At 48.3% G+C, this 15,946-nt stretch overlaps 1 protein-coding gene across 5 annotated transcripts in view; it reads left to right on the top strand.

The window, feature by feature from the left end:
* The window catches only part of UNC5A (unc-5 netrin receptor A), a 140,226-nt gene extending 124,652 nt beyond the window's left edge, over nucleotides 1–15,574 (top strand). For 2 of the 5 annotated variants that reach the window (XM_060240191.1, XM_060240186.1), the window contains exons 5-16: nucleotides 87–267; nucleotides 918–1,085; nucleotides 1,864–2,028; nucleotides 3,883–4,071; nucleotides 5,604–5,903; nucleotides 6,371–6,458; nucleotides 9,590–9,758; nucleotides 11,080–11,313; nucleotides 12,044–12,193; nucleotides 12,523–12,687; nucleotides 13,759–14,018; nucleotides 14,461–15,574. In XM_060240191.1, the coding sequence (XP_060096174.1) occupies nucleotides 87–267; nucleotides 918–1,085; nucleotides 1,864–2,028; nucleotides 3,883–4,071; nucleotides 5,604–5,903; nucleotides 6,371–6,458; nucleotides 9,590–9,758; nucleotides 11,080–11,313; nucleotides 12,044–12,193; nucleotides 12,523–12,687; nucleotides 13,759–14,018; nucleotides 14,461–14,626 (2,235 nt within the window). In that variant the 3' untranslated portion in view covers nucleotides 14,627–15,574. The remainder of the gene's footprint in view (nucleotides 1–86; nucleotides 268–917; nucleotides 1,086–1,863; nucleotides 2,029–3,882; nucleotides 4,072–5,603; nucleotides 5,904–6,370; nucleotides 6,459–9,589; nucleotides 9,759–11,079; nucleotides 11,314–12,043; nucleotides 12,194–12,522; nucleotides 12,688–13,758; nucleotides 14,019–14,460) is intronic. The other 3 variants (XM_060240187.1, XM_060240189.1, XM_060240190.1) reach the window with 3 other exon arrangements.
* Nucleotides 15,575–15,946: the final 372 nt, after the last annotated feature.

Genomic DNA, 15,946 nt, shown 5'->3' with positions numbered 1-15,946 from the left:
GAGACACATTGCAGCTACAGAGTCCTTGCAGGCTCCTGTGCAGCCTGCCCCACTCCTGCCCTATGTGTGGCTTGTATCTCCCCAAGGTTGAGTGGCTGCGCAATGAAGAGCTCCTGGACCCCGCACTGGACCCGAATTTCTACATCACCCTGGAGCATAGCCTGGTGGTGAAGCAAGCCCGCCTAGCTGACACAGGCAACTATACCTGCGTGGCCAAGAATATTGTGGCCCGGCGTCGCAGTTCACCTGCTGCTGTCACTGTCTATGGTAGGGCCCCACCAGGGTGTAGGGTGGGCAGCCCCTGAGGAAAGGGGGCCCAATGGGAAACAGTGCTCTTCTCAATAATGCCACGGGGAGGGGGGAAGAGTAAGGATCTAGTGCTTTTGATGAATCAAACCCTGCCCATCCCTAGAGAGCCCTAGAGCCCTGGGTTCAGCCATCAATCGATGGGAAAGGAGGGAGTAATCCAATGTGCAGATATATTCCCCACTGTGAAGTGAAATATGATCCGGGGGGGGACTCATGAGTTGAAGGAACAGCAGGAATAGGGGAGCGAACTGTGGCTGCCAATGTCACTAGGGAGTGAGTGCTGCTTTTTGCAGAGCCTCGCAGGGGAAAAGCTGCATGATCCTCCCCCTTCCTCCAAGTGTTTGCCCCTCTGCTTGTGACTCCTGCTGCATACCCCTATGTTTTCCTGTGTATCCCCTCCCCCAAAACTGTACATAAACACAAACACACAACTGCAATTTGCTTAGGACTGGCAGTGTGACCCTAAGACACCTGGAGGACTCAGGTTCTTCTCCCAGGATTGGAAAGAATGGTGCTCCCACAGGGGGTGCCCTCTGCCCCTTTCAGCCATTGCCCTACCTACAGCACAGTCATTGGGAGCTCTAGTTGATGCTGTCCCTTCCCCCCAGTGAATGGTGGCTGGTCGACGTGGACGGACTGGTCAGCTTGCAGTACCAGCTGTGGACGGGGCTGGCAGAAGCGGAGCCGGAGCTGCACCAACCCAACGCCACTCAACGGGGGGGCCTTCTGTGAGGGCCAGAATGTGCAGAAAAGTTCCTGTGCCACCCTGTGCCCAGGTACTGCCCTGCCACTGCTGTGCATTTGCTCCTGTGGCTCTGTTTGCTGTGGTCACACCCTAAGCACTTTACCAGCCCAGGCCCTATAACAATTGAGAAAGGCTTCAAAACCCAGCTCAGAGACTGAGCAACACTTTTGCTGCTGTCTTTCACCCAAAGCGCATAGTCCCCTTTTCTGTTTCAGTCCTGGGCTCACCCTTCACACTGCTCTGCCTGAGCATTCTTCAGCAATCCACCATCCCCTCCCCCCAACCATCCTGGTCATTGCCTTTCCCCAAAGCAATCCTGTTGTCTTTACAGGGAATCCAGAATGGTGTCATGAATGCCAGAGCCTTCTTGTTCTGTGTCTCCACCTCTGTTTGAATCCACAGCTCTGAGGGCAACTGGACTTTGCCTAGCTCTCCCCTTCCCTTGGCTCTACCTGTCTTCCCTAACCCATATATGTGTCTGTTGTTCATCCTTTTCCATCTCTGAGCCCTTTGTCCTTCTGAGGCATGTTACAAATGTGGGAAGGACCCCCCCCCCATTGTCATGTTAGGTTGGTTTTGATGCTCCACTGTGGGTCAGTCATAAATTCTGGGGACGTAATGCATCCTCTCCAATATAGCCCATTATCCTCCTGGCCCTTGAAGATGCTACTGGCATTTGGATAGAAAGTTGTCTGCTTGGGGATTGTGTGTGTGGGGGGGGAGAACAGAATTCACTGGGAGGTTAAGAACATATTGGAGCTACCCTTTTGTTTACTAAGCTTCTGTACTGCCCTCCTCCTGTCTGGCAGTGCCTGGTGGTTGGTCGGCCTGGAGTCTGTGGTCAGAGTGTGGTGTGGACTGTACACATTGGCGTAGCCGAGAGTGTTCTGATCCAGCACCCCGGAACGGTGGGGAAGAGTGCCAGGGGCCTGAACTGGAGACCCGCAACTGCACCAGCGAGCTGTGCACTCATGGTGAGTCTCTACCAATGTTCCCTCTAAGCTGCAGAGTCTTGTGAGCAAAAATTCTACTTTGTGAGCTACTGGCATTAAAGTTGTGAGCTACTGCATAAATTAGTGTGCTCTGGGGTCATCCTTCCTGAGCTAAGACAAAAATATGTGAGCTAGGGGCCAAAAATCTGTGAGCTAGCTCACACTAACTCATCTTAGAGGGAACACTAGTCTCTACCACTTTTGCCATTTTGGAGGGCCAAAAATGTTGCTGTTGGAGGTGGTGGGGCATGTCATGAATTCTGATGGGCCTTTCCTTGCTGGCCCAAGCATGTCTTGTTGAGTTCCTTTTGGGGGTCGCGTTTTGTTCCAAGCTGATTGAGATGAGAGGGTAGTGAGGCCTGTCAGCTTTGCTTTGCCCATCCATCTGCACAAGGCTAGCCACCGTCTGCCAAGCACAGATGGAATAGCTGCTACCTAGTTTGACATCTCTTTGCAGTCACAGGCTGCAAAGCAAGGGCCCACCTTGCAAGGACACCCGTTTACCCTGTGTGTCCTTCCTTGGGATGCTTTCACAGGAGGAGATGCCCAGAGTTCCCTCCCAAAACACGAGCTCTCTGCACTCGAGACTCATAATTGGTGCAGGTCAGACCAGCAAGGTCTGTTGCCCTCCAGGCAGGGGAGGGCTGTGCTGGCATGACAGTGTGGGAGAGTGAGTGACAGGTCCCATCCTGGCTCATTATCTAGCTTAGGCTTGTTAGGCCTCCTACGGGTTTTCTCTTCCTTTTACATCAAATTAACCATTCACGCAGCTGAAATGAAGCAATGTCCCCCCTCCCACCCTACCCAGCCTGACAGGCTGGCCCAGCTGGCTGTGAGTGGGGGTGGGCAGGGGACTCAGAGAAACAGCAGGGCAAAGTGCTGTTTCACATCAGACATGCATTCACTCACATGCTCTTCCCTTCTCTCCCTCATGCAAATGCCTACCCTGCACATATGCTGCTCCATACAGCAAGCTACACTGTGCACTCACCAGCTTAACATCCACAACAAATGGGCATCCTGTCACATAACACCACAGAATGTTCTGTCTCCTTCACACACACACTCACAAAACCTGCCCAATATGTCAGCCTGTTGTCTGTACTATTAATATGAGGATACCCTCACCAAAGGCCAGCACGTGTGCCCTCTCCTATATGTTATGTCAAGTCAAGTCAAATTTATTTTTATATCCCGCCCTCCCCCGCCAAAGGCAGGCTCAGGGCGGCTCACAGACATGGAAACCATGATTTAAATAAAATACAGTGTAAACAAGAATTTTAAAATACAATTCAGTTACATAAATTAGTTAAAATAGATAAAAACAAGTACTATAAGGTGCTATAGGTCACAATCATACATAAGATGGCTAGATGGTTACAGATCAGTTCCAATTTCGGTTTAGCCAGGTTCTATCTTAAAAGCAAGCTGGAAGAGAAAAGTTTTGCAAGCCCTGCAGAATTGATTCAGGTCCCGCAGGGCTCGCATCGTCTCTGGAAGTTGATTCCACCATCGAGGGGCCATTACTGAAAAAGCTTGCTCCCTGGTTGTCTTCAGTCTAGCTTCTCTTGGCCCAGGGATTTTTAAAAGATTTTGAGAGCTAGATCTCAGTGCTCTCTGGGGGACATATGGGGTGATTTGGGTCAAGGAGTTTTCAGTAATTCTATTTGTTCAACATGTGTGGATACAAGGGCATGGATGGGAAGTAGCCATTAGCTCCTCCTCCTAATTAAAGATGGGCTGTCTTTACTCAGACGGTGTGAGATGGAAAACAATCATTATTCAAGGCAATGGTTGCCCTAGCCTACACTTGTTTTCTCCTGATTCCCTTCTTAGGAACTGGTGGCTCTGAGGATGTGGCTTTGTATGTGGGCCTGATCGCTGTGGCTGTCTGCCTGGTGCTGCTGCTCCTGGTGGTGACTCTTGTCTATTGCCGTAAGAAGGAAGGCCTGGATTCAGATGTGGCTGACTCTTCTATTCTCACCGCTGGCTTCCAGCCAGTCAGCATCAAGCCCACCAAAGCAGGTGAGTGTCACATCTGGTCTTGGCACATCACAGCAGAATTTTCAGTGCTGGTTCTAGCATTACTGTGGTGCCACATGTGAGTGTGGGAAGCAACCGTGTGAGCAGTCTTCATGGAACCACATGTGGTCAAGGGATGGGCAGTGCCAGCTCCCTCAGGCTGAAGTTGCCAGCTGTCAGCCTACAGGTGGTGCTTGTCTTGTTCAGAATTTCGCTGCAGTAGCAAAGGAGCCCCGTGGTACAGAGTGGTAAAGCTGCAGTACTGCAGTCCAAGCTCTTTGCTCACCACCTGAGTTTGATCCTTCCTCTCTACTGGAAAGCAGAATTTACAAGTCAAAAATGAAATATGGTGCCTGTTGCTCCATCTCTACTAAACCTCTGTCCTATTACTCCTCATGTCCCATGTTTCCTTCAACCTCACACAAGAACCGAAGTAGGACACCAACCAATAAGAGCTTTTCACCACTGAAGAGGACAGAAAAGGAAGATTTGCTAATCACCCCATCCCAACCACTCATACACACACACTTGAGGCTTTTAAGTCAATCTGAATTCATTCCTGAAGCAAACTTTCCATTGACCAGAAAATATCACATCTGAGGGAAAGTAGTCCATACTGGGATGCGATACAGAAGACCTTAAGGAACATCCATCCCACAGTCACTGTCAGGAGCTGCCAGCGAGTGGTACTTAGAAACAAAGGGAGCCAAACACATGATGCAGCAGACATCAGTAGAACCAAATGTTCAATGGGCTGAAATATCCTAAGAAAAACTGCATAGTAAAATGCCACCTGTGAATAATCACATCTTCCAATATGACCACTCCATTTCTGACTTTTTGGAATCAATTCATGAGACCCTCTGCACACTTCTAGGGATAGCTTGAATATGTGATTGCTCCATCAGCCACTCAACCGCTGTTACCTCATGATGTGAAATCTTAAACTCATCTCTGGGGGCATCTGGTCGGCCACTGTGTGAAAAGGAATATTGGACTCTGAAGACAATTGATTTGATCCAGCAGAGCTGCTCTTATTTTCTTTGTATGTCCTGTGGACTGCATAAGTGATGAGGTGTTATAGTGACAGCTGTATCATGAGCACTGCATTCAGGTTGTACCATTGCATTGTGTGTATTAGCTTGGCATCCTTACTATAAAAAAGGAGATTATGCTACACCTTTAAAAGATGTCCCTGGGAAATGAAATGCATAACCTTATTAATACACAAAGTGATGGTTTGAAGAGAGATCTTTATTTCCTGGGTCATTGCAGCAGTTTGTTACCCCTGCTGGTTAACGTATTTTATGCAACACTGTCTGATGAGATAATGTTTTGTGATTACGCTGCTACCTACCTGAAGTGACTCAAAAGATCTGCATTTGCATCCATAAAGTAATCTAGCTTGGAATGCAAAGCTCAGAATGTATGAATGCCCTTTTCCAGCCTGGTGAAGAATTTTTTTTTACAGTTTAGAACAGTATATACAATCTTACCAGCACAGTTGTTAAGATATCATCTTTCCCTCCTCACAGATAACTCCCACTTGCTCACTATCCAGCCGGACTTGAGCACCACCACCATGACCTACCAGGGCTCACTATGCCCACGTCAGGATGGACCCAGCAAGTTTCAGCTTGGCAACGGACACCTGCTGAGCCCCCTGGGTAGTGGACGCCACACCTTGCACCATAGCTCACCCAGTGCTGATCCAGTGGATTTTGTCTCACGATTCTCCACCCAGAGTTTCTTCCGCTCCTTGCCGAGGGGCAGTGCCAACATGGCATATGGAACCTTCAACTTCCTGGGTGGACGCTTAATGATACCCAACACAGGTGAGGTTGGAAAGCAGGGAAAAAGCACAGCTGGGGATTTGGGAAGGCAGTCCAATGAATGGAACGCAAAGCTGCCTTATGAGTCCCTTCTGGACTAGTGTTCATATCCACACATTCATGGGGAAGAAGTTCCTTATAGTCTTTGGGGATAGGGATAATTTTATGGGTAAACTACAGCTACCAAGCATCTTACATTCCCATCTAGAGAAGCTACTATCTCCCAGATCAGAGTTAGGGCTTTTAAGGGTGAATCATCCATGTCTTCCTTAATTTGCTTGACAATCCTTTACTAGAACCTCTATTTCAGTGGTCAACTTGCCTCAGAGAACATGGAGTGTTCCTCTCAAACCTGGGGCCACAAGGAGGTTTGAAAGCTGTGTATCCTGTGATCCCCTGAAAGCTCCAGTTCAAAGGCTCCAGGCTGTGTATCCTGTGATCCCCTGAGTAGCAGCCTCTCTGTCTTTTAGGTGTCAGCCTGCTCATCCCACCTGATGCCATCCCACGAGGGAAGATCTATGAAATCTACTTGACACTGCACAAGCAGGAGGATGTGAGGTATCTTCTCCCAACCTCTAAAAATCTCCATATATAAGAATAGGCACCTGGTTCAAGGCCACAACATGCACACACATTCCCTCACTCTGCTGCAGTAGAAAAGAAGAGCCCAGCAGCACCTTGAAGACTAATAAAAAATTGTGGCAGGGTATGAGCTTTTGAATCACAGCCATAGCCAGTGTGTGGGAGTAGGTGAGGCAGGTGGCAGCCTGGGGAGCCACCTCCCCCCTCCTCCCCCACCCCACCACTCTCAGCTTCCCAGGTGGCTGAGAGCAGCTGGATGGTGCATTAGCGGTGCTCTACTCCAAGCCTAGCTTCCCTTGTAAGGGAAGCCTGGCTCAGAGGAGAATGCACCCCACTCAGCTGCTCTCACCTTGAAAGCGAGAGCAGCCAAACGGGGTGCATTCTTCTCCTCTGGCAAGGGAAGCTGAGCTCGAAGGAGAAGAACAAGCCTGGCTCCACCCAACCACTCTCGCCTTCAAGACAAGAGCAGCTGTGTGGGGTGCATTCTTCTCTGAGCCTGGGTTCCCTTGCAAGGTAAGCCGAGCTCAGAGGAGAATGCCTGTGAGTGCACTCTTGAAGGCTCTCCGAGAGTGCAGGCATGGCTCACCCGGAGCCTGCCCTGTCCTCCTCCCCAAACTGTCTTCCCCATGGGTGGAGGTGTGGCAGCAGGGTGGCGCAGGTGGTGAGACATGGGGGCAGGTGCCAGCAGTGGGCACCCAAGGCCCTAAAGCTGGGCCTGGTTACAGCTCACTTCTTCACATGCAGCTAGAATGTGTGTCCGTTTGTCCTATATATTCAAAAATAGAGCGATTTCAGATGCCAAATGACAATAGCAGGTGAATAGCAATAGCAGGCATGATTGGATTAGGTGGATAAGCAGAGAAGTAGTAGACAGGGCAAAATCAGCATTGGTAATTTCGACAGGAAACCAGGTCTTGATTCAGTCCAGGTGGATGCATTGTCTTGTGCTTCATTATCAGATGCAATTCAGCAGTCTCTTCTTCTAATCTCCCTTTGAAATTTCTTTGTAAGAGAACTGCTACTCTTAGGTCAGCAACTGAATGTCCTGGAAGGTTAAAATGTTCCCCCACTGGTTTTTGAATGTGGTAGTTTCTAATGTCAGACTTCTGATGTGCATTAATTCTTTATCAAAGGGACTGGCCTCTTTGTCCAATGTAGAGAGTGGAAGGGCATCGCTGACACATGCTGGCATCAGTCACGTTAGAGAATGAGCAGGAGTAGGAACCTGAGATGGTATGGCTGATGTTGCTGGGTCCACTGATGGTGTTGCCCGGATCTATATGAGAGCGAAGTTGGCACCTTGGTTTGTTGCTGGCCTTGGTTACCAGAGTCCATGTTACTGTAAAGTAGTTTATAATTGTGGGTGAGAAGTTGTTTCAGGTTAGCAGGCTATCTGTAAGCAACAAAAGCTCACTCCCCCCCAGTGTCTGTGTGAGGGAAGTGTCACTATCCAGCATGGGTTGTAGGTCATTAATAATGTGTTGAACTGACTTGAGTTGTGAGCTATAGGTGACCACCAGTGGTGTTCTGTTGTCATTTTCTTTGGACTTGTCATGTAGCAAGCTGTCCCTCATTCTGCTGTAACATATGACAGCTCACTGGAAATCTTGTAGGTATCTGTACCTGGTTTTAGAGGACTCTGTCCCTACTGGGGCTACATAGCCTGCCCTTGCAGACCTGCCCCCTAGGGAGGCACATGCAAAAATTGGCTTGTGTTCCTGAGACAGATGTGACTAAATGTTTTCAAAGCCATCATTTTGTCATGTTTACTGTTAAGTCTACTCACAAACTTCTGCCTGGCATCTTTGTAAATTGGAAACCACCTTGTCTTGGCATACACATTTCTCATTGGGAAACATTCATGGCATATACCTCTGAGATACATGTCTCTAGACTTCCTCCAAAGAGTTTGGAACTCTTACTAAGAACACTCTTGACTAATTAATATGATATAATATAAGCAATGGAATGCCTCTGCTAGTTCACAAGGACAGAGATAACAAAGCCATCATCCTAACCCAGACCATATTATGTGACGGTAACTCCTATTATTATCAGTGGAAAATGCTTTCACATGACAATTAGAGCCAAAATGGAAGGGATGGGTATACTTTGGTGGCCCTGGTGACTATCTTCATGATATGATCTACTTACTCCATTTCAAAAACCAAATGGATTTTTTTGAAATATGTGCTGAAATGTGGGAGGGGTCCTTCTCAAGCTCAGAGAAATTATCCGCAGCCCCTGAACAGGACAAGGGTATCCATCAAATAAAGACCAGTGGGCAACTTTCACAGAACCATCAATACATGCTAAGATTTTAACAAACACATTTCTCTGATGAATGTTCGCATCCTGGCCTTTCACGACCTGCTCTTGTTTGCATCCCACTGCTCAGGACTGCATGAACTAACAAATGGAGAAAGCATGCTTCTGTCATGGCGCACTTAGTGTCAAGAGTCCCTTTCATGCTGGCTGAGTACTGAGGTGTTGGATTTGATTAGGATGTCTGAAAGACATTTGGCTGGCCCAGATCACCACAGACAGCAGCCTCACTAGCAATACTGGCAGGATTGTCATGCAGGAAGGAAATTGCCAGACTACCCCAGTCAGTCTCTCAGGAAAAGAATTCAGTCCAACAACCATCTAGTAATCCTCTAAGGACCTCCCCTGCTGGGCATGTTGCAAGGCTCTCTGTTTTCTCCAGGGAAAGGAAAATGTGCTTGGTGCCAGCTGTTTCTCTGGCTGAATTCTCAGCAATGTTTCCCCAGTTCCCACCTTAAAGAAGTCCCCAGCAATAATGGATGTTCTACCTAGGGTAGGGACTCTTCACTTCCACCAAGATTATTATATCTACAGCAGATGTTGAGACTATCATTGAAGTTTACTAGCTACTGATTTCTGAGTCAAGGCAAAACTCTTTGGATTGTGAGTTCTATGTGCTGACTCTAATGCTATCTTATTTTCCATGGAGAAAGATACAGATTTTGTGCCCAGTAGAACGAAAACCAAGGAAAACAGCTAACAAGAATAGAGAAACCCATCCATGTATTACTTTGTTTGTATACAGTTTCTCCACCAGCTCCTTCTTACCCTCTCCCATTAAGGTTGCCCCTGGCTGGCTGCCAGACCCTGCTGAGCCCCATTGTCAGTTGTGGCCCTCCTGGGGTGCTGCTCACCAGACCCGTTATCCTAGCCATGGACCACTGTGTGGAACCAAACCCTGAGACCTGGAGCCTGCGCCTCAAGAAACAGTCCTGCGAGGGCACTTGGGAGGTGAGTACTTCACTGTGGATGATCACACAGCAACTCAACTTAGTTGATGGACCTCCTGATGGTGCCTGGTATTTTTGGCCACTGTGTGACACAGAGTGTTGGACTGGATGGGCCATTGGCCTGATCCAACATGGCTTCTCTTATGTTCTTAGTAGTGGTGGGTAAGAGTGACAGACTCCAGCCTGGAGAACTGGGTTTGATTCCCCTCTCCTCCCCATGCAGCCAGTTGGGTGACCTTGGATCAGCCACAGAGCTCCCAGCTCCACTTACCTCACAGGATGTCTGTTCTGGGGAGAGGAAGGGAACATGATTGTAAGCTGCTCTGAGACTCTGAGTGAAGGGCAGGGTATAAATTCAACTCTTCTTCTTCTTCCAGGACTTGAGCAAGTGTGTGTGAACTCTGTGTTTAAAAAGCCCCTTCACCTATTTTTCACTCAGGTGGCCCAAATTCTGTGATTTGTATAAACTATTTTAATTTATATATTTTGCATGATATATTGTTTCTGCTAGTCGTGGGGAAAGGCAGTAAAGTCCTATTCCTTAGGAATGCTGGAAATCTGCTTCAGCATCCTTCTGACTACTGAGATTTCCTTAAGTGCTGGCCGCACTCTTGCAAGACTACCTTTGCTAGTTTTAAATAACGCAAGTTGAAAGTTCTGAAAGCCATTTTATGCACACTAAGACAAAATACTCGCAGCGCTTCTTTAGCATGAAGGGAATCTAGAGCATTTTGTACTCCATAATGCAGGCAGGCACATTTGGGATTCTGGAAGGAGGAGCCATTGCGGCTGTGACCTACAAGCCAAGGTCTGGTGCAAACATTGCTGGAGGCATGAAGAAACCACCAGCTGATCTGTCAGTCCCTAAACTTCATCTTTGTCCACATATATAAACTGTTTGTGTACATTGTGTACCAGCAAGGTTTAGTGGATAGTATGTTAGACTAGGACCTCGGAGAGTCATGTTCAAATTGTCATTCTGTTGTAGAGCTAGCTGGGTAACCTTGTTACAGCATCATGAACCTCACAGAGTTCCTGTGAAGCTAAAATGAGGAGGGGAGTACCATGTACGCCACCCTGAGTTCCTTGAGGGAAGACCAGGATAAAAATGCTTGCCATTCCTGATTACAGCTTACCCATTCAAACATATCAGTCAACTTTCATTCTCTGTGCCTGCCATACTAATATACCCTGAATCTGTCTCATCCATTTGGTTCTGATGCTACCTGCCTTGCCAGTTCTGCATGGTCAAATTAGTTCTGTGCTCACTATTCCAACATGTGCTGATTGTACTTATTTGTGTCCCCTTTCTGTTCTCTCAGGATGTGTTGCACCTGGGTGAGCCAGTGCCCTCAGAACTCTTTCACTGCCAGCTGGAAGCTCAGGCTTGCTACATCTTCACAGAGCAACTAGGCCGCTTTGCCCTGGTGGGGGAATCTCTCAGCATGGCTGCCTCTAAACGCCTCAAACTGGTCCTCTTTGCACCCACTACTTGTAGCGGGCTGGAGTACGATGTCCGTGTATATTGCCTCAGTGACACGCGTGATGCACTCAAGGTACTAATTCCATAGCTGAGATACCTTACCTGCAAAATACTAATCCACTTTTGGGAATTCCAAACCCTTCTATAAATTTCACATCTGTACTAGTGTAATGCAGTCTCTGCTGTCGCAATAACCCACTATTTGTTCAAAAACACTGTCTCAGAATCTGTTGAATGTCAGACAATGCTTGTTTAGGGCATCTGCCACTCCAGCAACAGTGCCCATATATCTGTGTACTGCTCTCTTAGCTCCAAACTACACAATATATTTAGACACAAGGCAGGTTGGGCAGCCCTGCTCTCAACAAGTTAACTAATCCCCCCCCCCCAGCTACTTTGGTTCAGGGATATGATGCAGGGAGGCTGGCATCTCAAAGCAGGCTTTGCAGCACTTGGAAAATAAGTTCCCCACAGTTACAGTCTGGCTGCTGGATATATGAAATGTATGGTGTACTTTGGACCTTAAGCACTGTCAAACCACAACTATAGGACCCCTAACCTTACTTTCCACAGGCCTCTTGCCTTCCACACCATTACCTGACAATTTTATTCTGCTATGTCCATATTTGCCATCCAGGAGTTTTGCCTCAGCAGCACAGGCCCCAAACCCTTGCGTTCCCAGAGTTCCTACCTCATATCATGGCTTAGTAGCAGTTGGAACCATAGTAGGTGGTAGCCACTGAGAATGAGTGTTAACGCTTGTGGAAGCTTAGTCTCTTCCCTCTTTGCCCATGTCCCCACAGGAAGTGGTACAAATAGAGAAGCAGATGGGAGGACAGCTGATTGGCGCACCACGGATCTTGCACTTCAAGGACAGTTACCACAATTTACGCCTCTCCATCCATGATGTGCCCAGCTCCCTGTGGAAGAGCAAGCTCCTTGTCAGCTATCAGGCAAGTGTGCTCACTAGTTCTGGGAAGGATTTGGGGAAGGATGAGGTAGTATTTGGACTCTTTGCTGGCAAGAGATCTTGCGGGCAGTGCCCACTCCATTGTGTCCTTTGTTGAGCCACAATGCACCCTTTGTCTCAGGACCAGGAACACAACATCTGTGTGCTGCCAGATCCTTCTCCTGCCAAATACTAGTCTGTACACTGGCGGGGTATAGGTAATCTGCCAAACACTGTTTGGTCTCCAGCTCACCTGGCAGAAACCTCATTCTGCATCAGTCTTTAGGAAAGCAGCCCAGCCTTCCTTGAGCCCATGGCCCTGTCTCATTACAGGAGATTCCCTTCTATCACCTTTGGAGTGGGCTGCAGCCCTATCTGCACTGCACCTTCACCCTGGAGCGACTCAGCACCAGCACTTGCCAGCTGGCTTGCAAAATCTGGATCTGGCAAGTTGAGGGCGATGGGCAGAGCTTCAATATTGACTTCAACATTGCTAAGGTGAGGGCAAGGACAGAGTTACAGGGAGGCTGGCAAGATGATTGCTGGGGTGCCCTTTGCACTGGGAGAGAACACCTGTGCTGGGTAGACTGTTGACAAAGGAAAACATTTCACACAGAACACTCTAAGCCTAGTAGTAAGATAATGGGCATGGTTTCAGATACATAACATGAGCCTGCATTTAGGAGGCTGGCCACTGTCCCATGAGGATCCTAATGAAACATGAGCTGAAGATGAAGAGGGTCTTCCTTAATCTTGTGCAGGGCTTCACCCAGGTCTTGCTCCTGCTCCTCCACCTAGTAATGTTAACTGCTTCTTCCCTCCCAACCCCGGCCCAATCTCAACAGTATGTAGATGGAGTTGAATGTACGCTGTACTTCTGTGGGTGCTCAGAAAAAGCACTTTGCTTCTCTTTAAATAAAAGGCCCTCTCTCTCATCACACTACAGAGACTGCCCTCTTCCCCAACCACTTCTCTTCCCTTTTCTTCCCCTTTTCTCTGTGCTCCTCTTCCCTCAGCCTGTCAGCTGGGGACCAGCACCACCTTTTAAAACTTCAGTGTAATAGATTTGCAACCCATAGAATGTAAGAAAAATCAATGAAAGCAACTCTTAGATAAAAACCAACCAAAGAGGAAGGGAGGTACTCTGGGTAGGGAAGGGCAGAGTTCAAGAACTGAATTGTACATGGTTTTTCATCCACCCCACCCCACCCCATTCAGGAAGCGTAAAAGCATTGCTGTGTGGACATAGCCTACAGAATAGTGACATTTTGCCATGCTTCTTACCCATCCCACATGTATCATCCTAGGAAAGGGGAGGGGGAGCTATTTTGGTAATGATACAGATGATATAATGGAAATAGGCTCGTAGTCTATGCTCCCCAGACTCCATTAAAATGTACACATTTTTGCTTGATCCCTGCCTAACAGGATATATTCTTTGTGATCTTCAGTTCTCTTTCCCAAAACCTGCCAAAGAAGTATGCAGACAGAGATACCCTTTTGAGAAATCTCTTTCAAGAAATCACCTTGTTCTCAAGGAGCATCCACACCACTCAGAAAAGGTCACAGGCACCCTGTCCACACACTCAGCCCTCTTACCCCAGGCTCCACTTGCCCCATAGATTCCCATCGCTGCTGTCCTCTTTCCAGGATGCACGGTTCTCGGACTGGCTGCCCCCAGATCATGAGGCTGGCTCCCCTGCCCTGGTGGGCCCCAGTGCCTTCAAGATCCCCTTCCTCATCCGCCAGAAGATCATAAGCAGCCTGGATGCACCAGGAGTCCGTGGAGCTGACTGGAGAGCATTAGCCCAGAAGCTGCACCTCGACAGGTAAAAAGGTTCTCTGAGTAATGCTGCCATTGCAAATACAAGTTCCACCTCACACAGACAATAAGGCAAGTGAATTTTGCTTCAGCAGAAATAGAAGAGGGGGTAGAATTCTGGGCTGAGTGGAGTCAAGTAGGAGTTTAGACATGAAGAACTGTAGCCACATTCTCTTCCCCATGAAGGGAAAAGGGAGGGGGGCACTTTGGCTGGTACAGATATATGTAACCAGGCCTCGGATTCAGTGGGAGCTCACAGGAGCACAGCTCCTGAACCTTTCTGAGAGTTCCCCCCCTCCAGAGAGTTCCACCTCCTTATCAATTGAATAGTATGTGCTATTGCATAACAATCCCTGGATGAGCTCCACCACCTATTTTTCTACAAAATGACCCCTGTATGTAACTACACAGGCTGTCTTCTGCTGCTGACAATCTCTCTCTTTCCACAGCCATCTCAGCTTCTTTGCTTCAAAACCCAGCCCAACAGCCATGATCTTGAACTTATGGGAGGCACGTCACTTTCCCAACGGAAACCTCAACCAGCTGGCTGCTGCCGTGGCCGAGGTGGGCAAGCAGGACAGCTCCCTCTTCATGGTTTCAGAAGCCGAGTGCTAAGACACTCAGTGGGGACAGCACAGGCCTGAGCTGGGAGACGACTGGAGGCATCTGCATTTGAAGGGGGCAGTGCTCCTGCTTTGAACATGCCTGTGCCACTCCTATCTGAGGCATCCTGGCCTCATGCCCTCTATTCCTTGTGCCAAATACAGTCAGAAAGCAAGCACACTGGCTCAGTCTCCAGCAGCCATGGCAAATGCTACTGAATGCTTATCTTGCTGCTACTAAGAAAGCTTTGGGACTGGCTGAGGGAGGCCTGTCCCTTCTGCCTGAGTAGGATGGCAATGGATTCAGATAGGTGAGCATCTGGACATGGTCATGTGCTCAGAGCCTTCTTCTTCCTTAGTGGGGAAGAGGGCAAGGGGAGACAGCTGGCCTAGCACCCCCATTCTGAGTGACCAGGACAAAACAGGTAAGCTTGCTCCTGGAGCTGAGATGTCTGTACCCTTCCCACTCCTGCTGCCCAGGATGCCCCATGCCACAATACAGTTGGGTGGGGGGGATGGGGCCAGGGCATTTTCAGAGCCATCTCTATGTACTTTTGCTCCAGCTCAAGAAGTACCCAAGACTCAGCCATAGAGGGCAACCTGGGGGGGGGGGGTTAGTGGCCTGCAGACACTGGGAACTCCAAAGTGACAAGGGAGGGTCAGGTACAGACAGAGGGCAGCCCAGGGACAAGGGCAGTGCTGTACTGGGCAACTGGATCTGTGCCTCCTAAGTCCTTGCCCAGTGTATATGCAAAGGGAATTGTGCGTGTGCGTGGCAGTCCAATCCGTGCAGTGAACGTGTGCTGGACCAGGCAGGTCCATGCCGTATTGTGTAAAGATCGTTTTTTATTCTGTATTCAAGTGCATTCAAGTATTTACACTTGGCCTTATGTACATATAAGCGTCCCGCACAGGGTTTTAGCGGGCATGAATGTAAATAAATTATATATATATATTGCTATATGGGGCTTCTTGCATCTATGCCCATAGCAAGCCAACATAAGTATTGCCAGATCTGCTGCCAGTCAGAGGCCTTCCTGAGAGCCCTGTGGCTCTAGAAATATCCAGAGTGTGGATAGCCCTCTCGGATAAACCTGCCTTTGACTCTTTAGGAAATACAGCCTGAGGATCTAAGTGAAAGCAGGAATTTGCTTTGGTGTTTTCTGTTATATTTATGAAGCTTGAGCATATCACAGAGACATTAAGTGGAACTCATGGAGTTGAAATACCACTACCATCATAACTTGCCTTTGTTTTTGTTTTTTTGCAATTTTTTTGAAACAACCTCAAGAAAAGGGTGAAATTCTGAGTCAGGGTTTGGATCTGAAAGGGA

This window comes from Heteronotia binoei, chromosome 5, assembly GCF_032191835.1.
Source record: "Heteronotia binoei isolate CCM8104 ecotype False Entrance Well chromosome 5, APGP_CSIRO_Hbin_v1, whole genome shotgun sequence".
Classification (NCBI taxonomy): Eukaryota; Metazoa; Chordata; class Lepidosauria; order Squamata; family Gekkonidae; genus Heteronotia; species Heteronotia binoei.
This window is presented reverse-complemented; position numbering and strand designations above follow the sequence as displayed.